We start from the raw sequence: 16,731 nt of genomic DNA, 5'->3' as shown, positions 1-16,731 counted from the left end.
AGCATTCAAAAGTGACCAAAACATCAGCCACGAAGCATAGGAACTGAGAAGTGGTCTGGGGTCCCCACCTGCAGAACCACTCCTTTATTGGGGGTGTCTTGCTAATTGCCTATAATTTCCACCTGTTGTCTATTCCATTTGCACAACAGCATGTGAAATGTATTGTCAATCAGTGTTGCTTCCTAAGTGGACAGTTTGATTTCACAGAAGTGTGATTGACTTGGAGTTACATTGTGTTGTTTAAGTGTTCCCTTTATTTTTTTGAGCAGTGTATATTAAAACCTATTTAAAAGTGCCTTTCAAGAAACAACAAAAACCTAACAAAACAAATATAGCTAACATAAAAACAAAAGTCCAGTGTTCATTTAAGGGAAAATGCAGAATTATATCACAGTGTAAACATTTGTTAGAATACAATTTAGAATTGATGGATTCACATGAGCGTAAATTTGCCCTCACCAAAACGTGCAGGTGATTTACCTTGGTATTGCATCTCCTGTTGTACAACATCTCTTCCTGCATCACACACACACACACACCAATCAATCAACAGCCCTCACCTTACATCAATACACACACCGAGAGATTAGTACAGACTGAAAAACGTCCGTCATATGCAATCAACCACCATCATACCATTCGAAAATAAATATGAATATTAACAACAAAGTTAATGGATATAGAATTATCAAGTGAAAACCATGAAGACCTCAATTTTAGTGGGGTCCAGAGTATGACACACACGTTATCCAGCAGTGGCATAATCTTCCAAGTGCCATTTTAAATTAGCCTTACTATTCAAGCACAATAAACAACACCTAATGACATTACTACCCACCTCCTGATGCACAACATGATTCAAAAACTCTGCAAGAGCACGTCTCCTGCACCAAAAAACTAGTTTGGGTTCTTCTTCTTTCCCATGAGGATCAGATAACATGCATCATTCTCTGTTTTTCTGGTCATTTAATTATAAAACCAATCAATATATTATCTTTATAGTCTAGACTGACAACAAGACGTGCAGATTATTTACATTTCAATGTTCGGGTTAGATGTGCCCTAGTGTGATAGCAAAAGCCAAAGTTACTATGGGAGTGTTTTTTTATGTCAGCCCCCTTATCAAAACTTCTCTCTCAAATCACCAAAGCTTGTGCTATCGTCACAATGGAGACCGTTTTGTACCAGATAATTCCATTTCTACAGATTACATCACACAAGACACACCCATGTACCTTTACCACACATACAAAACAGGAAACTTTCCAACAAGCCCATCTAACCATTAACCAAATAAATGCATTTTTAGATGATTAGAAAAGATATGAAAAGAAAACAAACTACAGAAAATGTGTATAACTCTTAACTCTTAGACTAATGATCTGTCACGGTACATGGTCATTCTTATGACTGCCATATGGCAACTAAATGTGGCAACTAAATGGTAAACACATAGCATACCAATACTTTACGTCACCACAGCAGAGAGTTGCATTCAACAAACCTCACATTTATGACAGAGAGGAATGAGGGACCGAGGAAAAGGAGAAAGAGTTTGGGAATACCTCATGCAATTACTAATAAAAATCAAGAAAAAAAACATTCAAATTACAAAGTATTATATCTTCTTCGCCCAACACTTCAAGTCTGTACCTCCACTCTGGCACCACAAAAAAGGCTGTCAAGGCAAACATTTCTGTTGATGTTTTGAAGTTTAAAAAATAAGTAGTAGTAGGAGGAGGAGCAGGATTAAGTAAGAAAAAGAAGCGGGTAAAAGATGTGGAGAATTCTCCAGGATTTTCTGTGTTTTAGTTATCTTATACTCGATCTAGAGTTATGGTTGATGTTGTAAGTAGGGGAGTGGTCTCCTCCCCCTATTGTGGCCACCAGGGGCGTCATGTTGCCGCTCAGGCAGCCCTGTTGTAGGGCCTCAAAGTACGAGGCCTGCACAGGCTTGTGGCACTGCAGCACTCTGCTGGCATCATCTGTCTTAAACCATTCCCTTTTTCTACCTGTCAACAGAGGGACAACGAGCGGAGTTAGAAAGGGGGCTACAAAAACAGGTTAAGTCTAGATTAACTCAGGAATGAAATGCCTATGAAGGATCTACAACAGTAGTAGTAATAGTAGTAGTAGTAGTAGTAGTAGTAGTAGTAGCAGCAGTTGTAGCATCTATTATGATCAGCTGGTCAATCTGTTGCCGATTAATCAATTTGATCACACATAACAAAATAGTTTTCCAGTCATCACAGCTTTCACAAACACCACAAAAAACAATGTACCAATATTCACAGAGTCTTCCCAGTCTTCTAACATCTCTGTAACCATTAGGACATAGACATATGTTCTGTGCTTCCTGTCTGTGTTCTGAGAAAGAGGAAATAAAGATAAATTGTTAGTGCTCAAGGTTAGGAGGCAAACAGTGGAAATAAACTAGCAGTCCCTCCCACCCCAAATTTAAAGACAAGCAACACAAAGACATGGAAAAACAAACTTTTTCAGCTCACCTCGAAGATTCCTAGTAGTCGCCCCAATGTCCCCTTGACACCAGCCTGGAAAGACAACATGTTCAGTAGAAATGAAACAGCAGATTAAACCTTGAATAACGATTCTTAGTAAAAGCAGGACACTGCAATGTTTAAACATTTTCACCCGATGAGACCTGGGGGTTCTGAGAATTGCTGCCATTTTCAGTCACAGAGCGAGGGTAACGTCATGGAGGAGGGATCAGCTCCTATTAACATGGTGTCATTGCAGTACTTTCTTCCTCAGGTTACAGTTTTACTCTATTTATAAACATGGACTCTCAATCAAGAGGCTCCTCAACCCATTCAGTGAATAGCTTACATAGAAGAACATTTAGATTTTTCAGAGCTGAAATAAGGGCTGCTAAGTCAACTAGTGTAAAATTAGTACATCAACAAAACCCTGCAAGAACATTTGGCCAAGACAACAATACATCAGATTGTGTTTCACTAACAAATGAGCTCAACATTGACCACAAGGAACTCACAAATGAGGCTGAATACAGTTCATGGAAAACCAATAGACTTAAAAGACTAGAAGATCTGAAACCCTACCTCTTTAAAGAGTATCTTAAATAATCCCACAGAAACCCCCTCGCCCCCCCCAAAAACAAAATAATAAAAAAATGGCCTTTCGTGAACCAACACTCAACTTGACTTCCCCCACCCCACTAGCACTGCCTTCACCCCACAACTTGACTTCCCCCACCCCACTAGCACTGCCTTCACCCCACAACTTGACTTCCCCCACCCCACTAGCACTGCCTTCACCCCACAACTTGACTTCCCCCACCCCACTAGCACTGCCTTCACCCCACAACTTGACTTCCCCCACCCCACTAGCACTGCCTTCACCCCACAACTTGACTTCCCCCACCCCACTAGCACTGCCTTCACCCCACAACTTGACTTCCCCCACCCCACTAGCACTGCTTTCACCCCACAACTTGACTTCCCCCACCCCACTAGCACTGCCTTCACCCCACAACTTGACTTCCCCCACCCCACTAGCACTGCCTTCATCCCACAACTTGACTTCCCCCACCCCACTAGCACTGCCTTCACCCCACAACTTGACTTCCCCCACCCCACTAGCACTGCCTTCACCCCACAACTTGACTTCCCCCACCCCACTAGCACTGCCTTTGCTGATAGCTACTTTATTTCTGAAAAATGTATTTACTGAGATATTTGGTTGTCCCACCTAGCTATCTTAAGATGAATGCACTAGCTGTAAATTGCTCTGTATAAGAGTGTCTAACAGTGTCTAAATTACTAAAATGTAAATGTTTAAAGATGTTATTATCCCATTTGTTCAACAGAAAAGGTTAGCTTCAGTTTAAATACCGTATATACCCTAAGAACTTTAGGCAACAATTTAGCATGAGAGTAACCTTTCTATTAACAAAATTATGCTCAGGGACAGAGTATTTTTGGGGAATTCAGATTATTAATTAATAAACACGTTATACAAGTGTAATAACCTGTCTATACCAGTCTATACAGGCCTTTACCCTTTACAAACCTTTCAAAGGGCAACTGTGCAGAAGTGAAATTATACTTTCAATGAGCTCCTTGCATAATAAAAACTGTGAATGCACAAATGAAGTTGACAAGTAATTCAGCCTACCTCTTCACACACCTCTCGAACAGCAGCCACGTTGGGCTCTTCCTCCGGCTCCATTCCTCCACCAGGGACAATCCACTTGTCTTGAGTCCGGCTACTACTAACCAACAACACCTGCAGGCAGGGCCAGATTAAGAAATCATAAGCCCTGGGGCTATGCATTTTTAATAGAAAAAAATGACCCTTTAAAAACTCATTTCATGCAATTCTACGTAATTTACATGATAGAAGACATTAGCTCAATCTTTTTTTAATCCCACACAAATGACCGAAATGAGTGGCTACTCCGACACTGACAAACAAACAGATCAATCTGGTCTTGAATTCAAACAAGCAATAGCCCAGGCCAATGAAGCGACACACAGACTGTACAATATTAGGAGGAAATATATATATATACAGTACCAGTCAAAAGTTTGGACACACCTACTCATTCAAGGGTTTTTTCTTTATTTGTACTATTTTCTATATTGTAGAATAATAGTGAAGACATCAAAACTATGAAATAACACATATGGAATCATGTAGTAACCAAAAAAGTGTTAAACAATATCAATATATATTTTACATTTTAGATTCTTCAAAGTAGCCACCGTTTTCCTTGTTGACAGCTTTGCACGCACTTGGTGTTCTCAAAACCAGCTTCATGAGGTAGTCACCTGGAATGCATTTAATTTAAGAGTTGTGCCTTGTTAAAAGTTCATTCGTGGAATTTCTTTCCTTCTTAATGCGTTTGAGCCAATCATTTGTGTTGTGACAAGGTAGGGGGGTATACAGAAGAAATCCCTATTTGGTAAAAGACCAAGTCCATATTATGGCAAGAACAGCTCAAATAAGCAAAGAGAAATGACAGTCCATTGTAACTTTAAGACGTGAAGGTTAGTCGGTACAGAACATTTCAAGAACTTTGAATGTTTTTTCAAGTGCACTCGCCAAAACCATCAAGCGCTATGATGACACTGGCTCTCATGAGGACCGCCACAGGAAAGGAAGACCCAGAGTTACCTCTGCTGCAGACGATAATTTCATTACAGTTACCAGGATCAGAAATTGCAGCCCAAATAAATTCTTCACAGAGTTCAAGTAACAGACACATCTCAACATCAACTATTCAAGAGGAGACTGTGTGAATCAGGCCTTCGTGGTCAAATTTCTGCAAAGAAACCACTACTAAAGGACACCAATAATAAGAAGAGACTTACTTGGGCCAAGAAACACAAGCAATGGAAATCTGTCCTTTGGTCTGATGAGTCCAAATTTTAGATTTTTTTTCTCCAACCGCAGTGTCTCTGTGAGACGCAGAGTAGGTGAACGGATGATCTCCGCATGTGTGGTTCCCACCGTGAAGCATGGAGGAGGAGGTGTGATTGTGTGGGGTGCTTTGCTGGTGACACTGTCAGTGATTTATTTAGAATTCAAGGCACACTTAACCAGCATGGCTACCACAGCATTCTGCAGCAATACGCCATCCCATCTGGTTTGCGCTTAGTGGGACTATCATTTGTTTTCCAACAGGACAATGACCCACAACACACCTCCAAGGTGTGTAAGGTCTGTTTGAGCAAGAAGGAGAGTGATGGAGTGCTGCATCAGATGACCAGGCCTCCACAATCACCCGACCTCAACCCAATTGAGATGGTTTGGGATGAGTTGGATCACAGAGTGAAGGAAAAGCAGCCAACAAGCAGCCAACAAGGGAAGTCCTTCAAGACTGTTGGAAAAGCATTTCAGGTGAAGCTGGTTGAGGGAATGCCAAGAGTGTTCAAAGTTGTCATCAAGGCAAAGAAAGGGTAGCTACTTTGAAGAATCTAAAATATATGTTTTATTGAATAGTTTTGATGTCTATTATTCTACAATGTAAAAATAATAGTAGAATAATAGTAAATATAGTCCATTCAGAAAGTATTCAGACCCCTTGACTTTTTCCACATTTTGTTATGTTACAGCCTTATTTTAAAATGTATTAAATAAAACATTTTCCTCATCAATCTACACACAATACCCCATCATGACAAAGCGAAAACATTTAGCAAATGTATAAAAAAAATATATATATATTTACATAAGTATTCAGACCCTTTGATATGACACTCGAAATTGAGCACAGGTGCATCCTGTTTCCATTGATCATCCTTGAGATGTTTCTACAACTTGATTGGAGTCCATCGGTGGTAAATTCAGTTAATTGGACATGATTTAGAAAGGCACACAACTGTCTATATAAGGTCCCACAGTTGACAGTGCATGTCAGAGCAAAAACCAAGCCGTGAGGTCAAAGGAATAGTCCGTAGAGCTTCGAGATAAGATTGTGTCAAGGCATAGATCTGGGGAAGTGTCCCCCAAAAATTCTGCAGCGTTGAAGGTCCCCACAGTGGCCTTCATAATTCTTAAATGGAAGAAGTTTGGAACCACCAAAACTTTTCCCAGAGCTGGCAATCAAGGGAGAAGGGCCTTGGTCTGGGAGGTGACCAAGAACCCAATGGTCACTCTGACAGAGCTCCAGAGTTTCTCTGTGGATATGGGAGAACCTTCCAGAAGGACAACCATCTCTGCAGCACTCCACCACTCAGGCCATGGTTAAGTGGCCAGACAGAAGCCACTCCTCAGTAAAAGGCTGCCCGCTTGGAGTTTGCCAAAAGGCACCTAAAGGACTCTCAGACCATGAGAAACAAGATTCCTGGTCTGATGAAACCAAGATCGAGGTCTTTGGCCTGAATGCCAAGTGCCACGTCTGGAGGAAAACTTGCACCATCCCTACGGTGAAGCATGGGGGTGGCAGCATCATGCTGTGGGGATGTTTTTCAGCGCCAGGGACTGGGCGACTAGTCAGGATCGAGGGAAATATGAACGGAGCAAAGTACAGAGAGATCCTTGATAGAAACCTGCTTCAGAGCACTCAGGACCTCAGACTGGGGTGCCAAGCTTGTTGCGTCATACCCAAGAAGACTTGAGGCTGTAATCACTTCCAAAGGTGCTTCCAAAAAGGACTGAGTAAAGGGTCTGAATACTTATGTAATTGTGATATTTGTTTTTTATTTCTAATAAATTTGTTTTTGCTTTGTCATTATGGGGTATTGTGTGTAGATCGATGAGGGGGGGAAACAATTTAACCCATTTTAGATTAACGTTGTAATGTAACAAAATGTGGAAAAAGTCAAGGGGTATGAATACTTTTGAAAGTACTGCAATGGCCCAGAGCTAACAGACCCTGCATTGCATAATAAACTAATTTGGCAACTCTGGGAAAATAAAGTTATTCACCTTTAATGTATTCAGCCTAGGCCTCTACAGTTGAGGTTAATATAAGTTTTAAAATTGTAGTTTAAAAAAAATCCAATAACATGTTAACCGCAGGCGATGTTGCCACCAAACATGTATATGCTTTAGCTGACAAGTAGCCTATTCTCTACATTCGAAATAGCTACCCCACCAGACTACAGACCACCGGCTGGCAACCTGTACTCCAAAAGGCCCGTTCAACCTCCACACTCCTAGCCTCGGATTTACCTCCTCCTCACTCTCGTTCCTGAAGCATAGACAGGCGGCGCGTTTCTTGTAGCCATCCCCGTCATATATCCGCGTTTGATTCGATTTGATCTTCATCATGTTGGGATAAAAAAAAAGGGAACCAGAAACTCAGAAAGACGGTCACAGTCCAGTGTGGGAACCCGTGTAAAAGGCTATCAATTTCTACAACAGACTTCTTCTCCGCTTCATTTTTCATTTTTCTCTTGCACAGACGCCATTATAAATTGCGTAAATTACGCACCACGGTAGATAGAATAGTCAAACGTAGCCTACACATATCGGTATTCACGATTCAATCTTTGAGAATGAGAGTATGAAACTGTAAACGCAGTCGTGATCGGTCTGGTAGATCGCTAGTTTTACCCAATGATGTGTACACATTTTGTTGTGTTACAGTCTGAATTTAAAATGGTTTAAATGTAGATTTTATGTCACTGATTTAAAGTATACCAGTGCCTAAATCATTGTAGGAGTAAAACTGCTTAATAACAAGTCACATAATATGTTGCATGGATAATATTGTTTAACATCATTTTTAAATGACTACCCCGTACAATTATCACTCAGTCAAGTAGTGAATTTCAAGCACAGATTCAACCACAAAGACCAGGGAGGTTTTCCAATGGTTTGAAAAGAAGGGGGGGAAAGCATACATTGAAAATTCATTTGAGCATGGTGCAGTTATTAATTACACTTTGGATGGTGTATCAATACACGCATTTACTACAAAGATACAGGCTCCCTTCCTAACTCAATTGCGGGAAACCGCTCAGTGAAACTGGAAACCGCTCTGGGATTTCACCATGAGGCCATGGTGATTTTAAAAAAAGTAACAGAGTTTAATGTTAATGGCTGTGATAGGAGAAAACTGAGGATGGATTAACAACATTGTAGTTATGCTACAATGCTAACATAAATGACAGAGTGAAAAGAAGGAGGCCTGTACAGAACAAACATTTTCCAAAACATGCAAAGAAATTAACTTTAGATCCTGTATACAAAATGTTATATTTGGGGAAAATCGAACACAACACATAACTGAGTACCACTCCCCATATTTTCAAGCATGGTGGTGGCTGCATCATGTTATGGGTATACTTGTCATTGGCATGGACTAGGGAATTTTTTTTGGGGCGGGGGATAAAAAGAAACAGAAAAGAGCTAAGCACAGGCAAAATCCTAGAGGAAAACTTTATTTGTATTTTTTTAGGGGGTAGATTTAATGTTACAGAAATATTGTGGGTTCTATCAATGTAATTTTATGCATAATTTCCAATTCCCCATATTATACAGTGCATTCGGAAAGTATTCCGACCCCTTTACCTTTTCCACATTTAGTTACGTTACAGCCCTATTCTAAAATGTATTAAAGTTTTTTTCCACTCATCAATCTACACACAATACGTCATAATGATTAAGAAAAAAACACTTTATTTTTAAATAATTGCAAAAAAATAAGAAATAAACGGAAATATCACATTACATAACTATTCAGACCCTTTACTCAGTTCTTCTTGGGTATGATGCTACAAGCTGGGCACACCTGTATTTGGGAGTTTCTCCCATTCTTCTCTGCAGATCCTCTCAAGCTCTGTCAGGTTGGATGGGGAGGGTTGCTGCACAGCTATTTTCAGGTCTCTCCAGAGATGTTCGATCGGGTTCAAGTCCAGGCTCTCTCAAGGACATTCAGAGATGTTTCCCAAAGCCACTCCTGCGTTGTCTTGGCTATGTGCTTAGGGTCGTTGTTCTGTTGGAAGGTGAACCTTCTCCCCAGTCAGATCCTCTGGAGCAGGTTTTCATCGAGGATCTCTCTGTACTTTGCTCCATTCATCTTTGCCTTGATCCTGACTAGTCTCCCAGTCCCCAAAGCATGATGATGCCACCACCATGTTTCACTGTAGGGATGGTGATCGGTATACACCAGACGTGACCCTTGTCCTTCAGGTCAAAGAGTTCAATATTGGTTTCATCAGACCAGAGAATCTTGTTTTTCAAGGTCTGAGTCCTTTAGGTGCCTTTTGGCTAACTCCAAGCGGGCTGTCATGTGCCTTTTACTAATGAGTGGCTTCCGTTTGGCCACTCTACCATAAAGGCCTGATTGGTGGAGTGCTGCAGAGATGGTTGTCTTTCTGGAAGGTTCTCCCATCTCCACAGAGGAACTCTGGAGCTCTGTCAGAGTGATCATCAGGTTCTTGGTCACTTTCCTGACCAAGGCCCTTCTCCCCCGATTGCTCAGTTTGGCCGGGCAGCCAGCTCTAGGAAGAGTCTTGGTGGTTCCAAACTTCTTCAATTTAAGAATGATGGAGGCCACTGTGTTCTTGGGGACCTTCAACGCTGCAGAAATGTTTTGCTACCCTTCCCCAGATCTGTGACTCGACACAATCCTGTCTCGGCACTCTACGGACAATTCCTTCGACCTCATGGCTTTGTTTTTGCTCTGACATGCACTGTCAACTGTGGGACCTTATATAGACAGGCGTGTGCCTATCCAAATCATGTCCAATCAATTGAATTTACTACAGGTGTACTCCAATCAAGTTGTAGAAACAGCTTAAAGATGATCAATGGAAACAGGATACACCTGAGCTCAGTTTCGAGTCTCATAGCAAAGGGTCTAAAAAAACGGTTTTTGCTTTGTCATTATGGGTTATTGTGTGTAGATTGACGATTACATTTTTTTATTTAATCAATTTTAGAATAAGGCTGTAACATAACAAAATGTGGAAAACGTCAAGCGGTCTGAATACTTTTCAAATGCACTATTTAAAAGTTTGGGGTCACTTGGAAATGTCCTTGTTTTTGAAAGAAAAGCAAATTTTTTGTCCATTAAAATAACCTCAAATTGATCAGAAATACAGTGTAGACAAATTTGTGATTGACTATTGTTGTTAAAAACAGCAGATTTTTAATGGAATATCTACATACACGTACAGAGGCCCATTATCAGCAACCATCACTCCTGTGTTCCAATGGCACGTTGTGTTAGCTAATCCAAGTTTAAGAGGCTAATTGATCATTATAAAAAAAAACTTTGCAATTATGTTAGCACAGCTGAAAACTGTTGTTCTGATTAAAGAAGCAATAAAACTGGCCTTCTTTAGACTAGTTGAGTATCTTGAGCATCAGCACTTGTGGGTTCGATTACAGGCTCAAAATGGTCTAGTTTGAGCCTAGTTTGAGAAACAGACGCCTCACAAGTCCTCAACTGGCAACTTCATTAAATAGTATCCGCAAAACACCAGTCTCAACGTCAACAGTGAAGAGGCGACTCCAGGATGCTGGCCTTCTAGGCAGAGTTGCAAAGAAAAAGCAATATCTCAGACTGGCAAATAAAAATAAAAGACTAAGATGGGCAAAAGAACACAGACACTGGACAGAGGAACTCTCATGTAACTATAACGAGGCTATATACAGGGGGTACCGGTACCTAGTCAATGTGTGGGGGTACAGGTAAGTCGAGTTATTTTGTACTTGTAGGTAGGGGGAAAGTGACAATGCATAGATAATAAACAGCGAGTAGCAGCAGTGTAAAAACAAACGGGTGGGGGGGGGCGTGTCAATGTAAATAGTCCGGGTGGCCATTTAAGTAATTGTTCAGCAGTCTTATGGTTTGGGGGTAGAAGCTGTTAAGGAGCCTTTTAGTCCTAGACTTGGCACTCCTGTTCCGCTTGCCGTTCGGTAGCAGAGAGAACAGTCTATGACTTGAGTGACTGGAGTCTTTGACAATTAGTCTGACAAACATGCTCTAGCTCTGCCACCTTTCACAGCAGATGATGAAGTGAGACATCGGCAGATGAGCCATTTTTACTAATCTGCTGGAGAACCAGTTCGGATTTAACTATAACTTCTGTATGACTGAAGCTTTTAGGATGAGAAGTTCAATGCTAACCCCCTAGAGTCGACTGACGCACCGGTGCGTCAATCTAAGTAACATCAAAAAATTATATTCAAAATCCATCAGTTTAAGCTAGAGATATGTTTTTTTGCATTGGATGCATCTCAATCTTCCTTTCCTGTGGCGGTCCTCATGAGAGCCAGTTTCATCATAGCGCTTGATGGTTTTGGCGACAGCACTTGAAGAAACATTCAAAGTTCTTGAAATGTTCTGTACTGACTAACCTTCATGTCTTAAAGTAATGATGGACTGTCGTTTCTCTTTGCTTATTTGAGCTGTTCTTGCCATAATATGGACTTGGTCTGTTACCAAATAGGGCTATCTTCTGTATACCTCCTGTACCTTGTCACAACACAACTGATTGGCTCAAATGCATTAAGAAGGAAAGAAATTCCACAAATGAACTTTTAACAAGGCATAACTGTTCATTTTAAAAGGATTCCAGGTGACTACCTCATGAAGCTGGTTGAGAGAATGCCAAGTGCGTACAAAGCTATCATCAAGGCAAAGGGCGGCTACTTTGAAGAAAAGTGCGCTCAAATATAAAATATATGTTTAACACTTTTTTGGTTACTACATAATTCCATATGTGTTACTTCATCATTTTTATGTCTTCACTATTATTATACATTGTAGAAAATAGTAAAACATAAAGAAAAACCCTTGAATGAGTAGGTGTGTCCAAACTTTTGACTTGTACTATATATATATATATATATACATACATACATACATACATACATACATACATACATACATACATACATACATACATACATACATACATACATACAGTTGAAGTTGGAAGTTTACATACACTTAGAGCCTAACTGGCAATAATAAGCAGTGTGTGAGTTTCAAGTTTGGAGAATATCATTTGTGGTCACTTTTGATAATGGTGTTATCCGCAAAGGGAACATTCACACTTATAGCCTACTGCCATGTGCGCATTGCTGAGCTTATAATGTGAAGAAATAGCCTAATATACTGCTCAAAAAAATAAAGGGAACACTTAAACAACACAATGTAAATCCAAGTCAATCACACTTCTGTGAAATCAAACTGTCCACTTAGGAAGCAACACTGATTGACAATACATTTCACATGCTGTTGTGCAAATGGAATAGACAACAGGTGGAAATTATAGGCAATTAGCAAGACACCCCCAATAAAGGAGTGGTTCTGCAGGTGGGGACCACAGACCACTTCTCAGTTCCTATGCTTCCTGGCTGATGTTTTGGTCACTTTTGAATGCTGGCGGTGCTTTCACTCTAGTGGTAGCATGAGACGGAGTCTACAACCCACACAAGTGGCTCAGGTAGTGCAGCTCATCCAGGATGGCACATCAATGCGAGCTGTGGCAAGAAGGTTTGCTGTGTCTGTCAGCGTGGTGTCCAGAGCATGGAGGCGCTACCAGGAGACAGGCCAGTACATCAGGAGACGTGGAGGAGGCTGTAGGAGGGCAACAACCCAGCAGCAGGACCGCTACCTCCGCCTTTGTGCAAGGAGGAGCAGGAGGAGCACTGCCAGAGTCCTGCACAATGACCTCCAGCAGGCCACAAATGTGCATGTGTCTGCTCAAACGGTCAGAAACAGACTCCATGCAGGTGGTGTGAGGTCCCGACGTCCACAGGAGGGGGTTGTGCTTACAGCCCAACACCGTGCAGGACGTTTGGCATTTGCCAGAGAACACCAAGATTGGCAAATTCGCCACTGGCGCCCTGTGCTCTTCACAGATGAAAGCAGGTTCACACTGAGAACATGTGACAGTCTGGAGACGCCGTGGAGAACGTTCTGCTGCCTGCAACATCCTCCAGCATGACCGGTTTGGCGGTGGGTCAATCATGGTGTGGGGTGGTATTTCTTTGGGGGGCCGCACAGCCCTCCATGTGCTCGCCAGAGGTAGCCTGACTGCCATTAGGTACCGAGATGAGATCCTCAGACCCCTTGTGAGACCATATGCTGGTGCGGTTGGCCCTGGGTTCCTCCTAATGCAAGACAATGCTAGACCCCATGTGGCTGGAGTGTGTCAGCAGTTCCTGCAAGAGGAAGGCATTGATGCTATGGACTGGCCCGCCCGTTCCCCAGACCTGAATCCAATTGAGCACATCTGGGACATCATGTCTCGCTCCATCCACCAATGCCACGTTGCACCACAGACTGTCCAGGAGTTGGCGGATGCTTTTGTCCAGGTCTGGGAGGAGATCCCTCAGGAGACCATCCGCCACCTCATCAGGAGCATGCCCAGGCATTGTAGGGAGGTCATACAGGCACGTGGAGGCCACACACACTACTGAGCCTCAATTTGACTTGTTTTAAGGACATTACATCAAAGTTGGATCAGCCTGTAGTGCGGTTTTCCACTTTAATTTTGAGTGTGACTCCAAATCCAGACCTCCATGGGTTGATAAATTGGATTTCCATTGAATATTTTTGTGTGATTTTGTTGTAAGCACATTCAACTATGTAAAGAAAAAAGTATTTAATAAGATTATTTCATTAATTCAGATCTCGGATGTGTTATTTTAGTGTTCCATTAATTTTTTTGAGCAGTGAAGTTTATTAATTTTTAAAGCTAAACGTTCTGATCTTTTGCGTCAGCCATATTGTTTAAAAAAACTTTTTTTATGCTAGAGGTTGTATTAATTTGGGATCTCGCATCCCACAACTGTCCCAGACTATTTTAGGAATATTTATTTCTCACACAGAATAGATAAACTTTTATACTATGGGGGATAGTATACACAGGCTAGTGCTTTGGCTGTTCGTTAGGCTTACTCATCTTGTTGGCTGATAAAGTAAATGTGGACAGTTCTTCCAATATCTTCAATATGCACCTCGGAATTGGATAAGGATGCACGCAGTTGTGTCCCCAATAAGTCTGTCTTCACTTGTTGGCTGTGAGAAAGACCTGATCATGTGATGAAGAGCCATGTGAGTGAGAGGTGCTTCATAGCATAAAGCATTTAGGGAGAAGGGCAAAACGCAGCACTCCAGGTCTAGGGCACAACGGCCACTGGCAGGAAAATGCATCTTTTTGTTTTAGGGTGCATTACGGCCACACAAACGGGTAGCTGCCACGAAATTCGAGGCATTATCAAGTGCTTGTGAAATTGTGAATGAGAGACTGATGAAGTGTGTACAGCCTTAGCAAAAAAACAAAGCAGAGCTCATGCCTTTCAAGCGACTTTAAAAAAAATCATCTTTAGAGTAAAAAAATATAGCCCAACGTTTGTATAACAACAAAAGTTACATTAATAACTCTAATTATGCATATAGGACTACCTATTCCTCGGGCCTTCCGAGTGGTGCAGCCGTCTAAGGCACTGCAGTGCTTGAGACTTGGGTTCTGTTGCAGCCGGTCGTCACCGGGAGAGGGTTTGGCTGGCCGAGATGTCCTTATCCCATCGCAATCTAGGGACTCCTGTGGTGGGACAGGCGCATGCACGCCTACACAGTCACCACTTGTACAATATTTCCTCAGACACATTGGTGCGGCTGGCTTCCGTGTTAAGCGAGCAGTGTGTCAAGAAGCAGTGTGGCTTGGCTGGGTCGTGTTTCGGAGGACGCCTGGCTCTCGACCTTTGCCTCTCCCGAGTCTGTACGGGAGATGCAGTGATGGGACAAGACTAATTACCAATTGGATATCACGAAAAAGGGTGAAAAAAAGAAAAATACCTACAGTGAAGTCGGAAGATTACATACACCTTAGCAAAATACATTTAAATTCAGTTTTTCACAATTCCTGACATTTAATCACAGTAACAATTCCCTGTTTTAGGTCAGTTAAGATCACCACTTTATTTTAAGAATGTGACATGTCAGAAAATTAGTACAGAGAATGATTTATTTCAGCTTTTATTTCTTTCATCATATTCCCAGTGGGTCAGAAGTTTACATACACTCAATTAGTATTTGGTAGCATTGCCTTTATATTGTTTAACTTGGGTCAAACGTTACGGGTAGCCTTCCACAAGCTTCCCACAATAAGTTGGGTGAATTTTGGCCCATTCCTCCTGACAGAGCTGGTGTAACTGAGACAGGTTTGTAGGCCTCCTTGCTCACATGCTTTTTCAGTTCTGTCAACAAATTTTCTATAGGATTGAGGTCAGGGCTTTGTGATGGCCACTCCCATACCTTGACTTTGTTGTTCTTAAGCCATTTTGCCACAACTTTGGAAGTATGCTTGGGGTCATTGTCCATTTCGAAGACCCATTTGCGACCAAGCTTTAACTTCCTGACTGATGACTTGAGATGTTGCTTCAATATATCCACATAATTTTCCTGCCTCATGATGCCATCTATTTTGTGAAGTACACCAGTCCCTCCTGCAGCAAAGCACCCCCACAACATGTTGCTACCACCCCCGTGCTTCACGGTTGGGATGGTGTTCTTTGGCTTGCAAGCCTCCCCCTTTTTCCTCCAAACATAACGATGGTCATTATGACCAAACAGTTATATTTTTGTTTCATCAGACCAGAGGACATTTCTCCAAAAAGTACGATCTTTGTCCCTATGTGCAGTTGCAAACCGTAGTCTGGCTTTTTTATGGCGGTTTTGGAGCAGTGGCTTCTTCCTTGCTGAGCGGCCTTTCAGGTTATGTCGATATAGGACTCGTTTTACTGTGGATATAGATACTTTTGTACCGGTTTCCTCCGGCATCTTCACAAGGTCCTTTGCTGTTGTTCTGGCATTGAGTTGCACTTTTCTCACCAAAGTACGTTCATCTCTAGGAGACAGAACACGTCTCCTTCCTGAGCGATAAGACGGCTGCATGGTCCCATGGTGTTTATACTTGCGTACTATTGTTTGTATAGATGAACGTGGTACCTTCAGGCGTTTGGAAATTGCTCCCAAGGATGAACCAGACTTGTGGAGGTCTTGGCTGATTTATTTTGATTTCCCATGATGTCAAGCAAAAAGGCACTGAGTTTGAACGTAGGCCTTGAAATATATCCACAGGTACACCTCCAATTGACTAAAATTATGTCAATTAGCCTATCAGAAGTTTCTAAAGCCATGACATAATTTTCTGGAATTTTCCAAGCTGTTTAAAGGCACAGTCAACTTAATGTATGTAAACTTTGACCCACTGGAATTGTGATACAGTGAATTATAAGTGAAAGAATCTGTCTGTAAACAATTGTTGGAAAAAT

At 41.7% G+C, this 16,731-nt stretch overlaps 1 protein-coding gene across 1 annotated transcript; it reads right to left on the bottom strand.

Moving 5' to 3' along the window:
* Positions 1-234: 234 nt before the first annotated feature.
* On the bottom strand, positions 235-7,931 carry LOC115168144 (diphosphoinositol polyphosphate phosphohydrolase 1). The gene is made up of 5 exons (XM_029723125.1): positions 7,660-7,931; positions 4,156-4,266; positions 2,508-2,552; positions 2,283-2,367; positions 235-2,012 (listed from the first exon to the last, which is right to left on the bottom strand). The coding sequence occupies exons 1-5, from the start codon at positions 7,756-7,758 to the stop codon at positions 1,813-1,815; spliced, it is 540 nt and encodes a 179-aa protein (XP_029578985.1). The 5' UTR covers positions 7,759-7,931; the 3' UTR covers positions 235-1,812.
* Between the last annotated feature and the right edge of the window lie 8,800 nt (positions 7,932-16,731).

The sequence above is a fragment of the Salmo trutta genome, chromosome 30 (assembly GCF_901001165.1).
Source record: "Salmo trutta chromosome 30, fSalTru1.1, whole genome shotgun sequence".
NCBI lineage: Eukaryota > Metazoa > Chordata > Actinopteri > Salmoniformes > Salmonidae > Salmo > Salmo trutta.
The sequence above is the reverse complement of the archived record's forward strand: the minus strand, read 5'-3'. Positions and strand labels throughout refer to the sequence as shown.

Bases quoted from the DNA above. Each gene is read 5' to 3' on its own strand.
- LOC115168144 (XM_029723125.1), bottom strand. From the start codon at position 7,758: ATGATGAAGATCAAATCGAATCAAACGCGGATATATGACGGGGATGGC. The intron at 2,553-4,155 runs GTAGGCTGAATT...TTGTCTTTCCAG, and splicing joins TTCGAGAGGTGTGTGAAGAG to GCTGGTGTCAAGGGGACATT. The intron at 2,013-2,282 runs GTACATTGTTTT...CTCTGTTGACAG, and splicing joins GGAAGACTCTGTGAATATTG to GTAGAAAAAGGGAATGGTTT.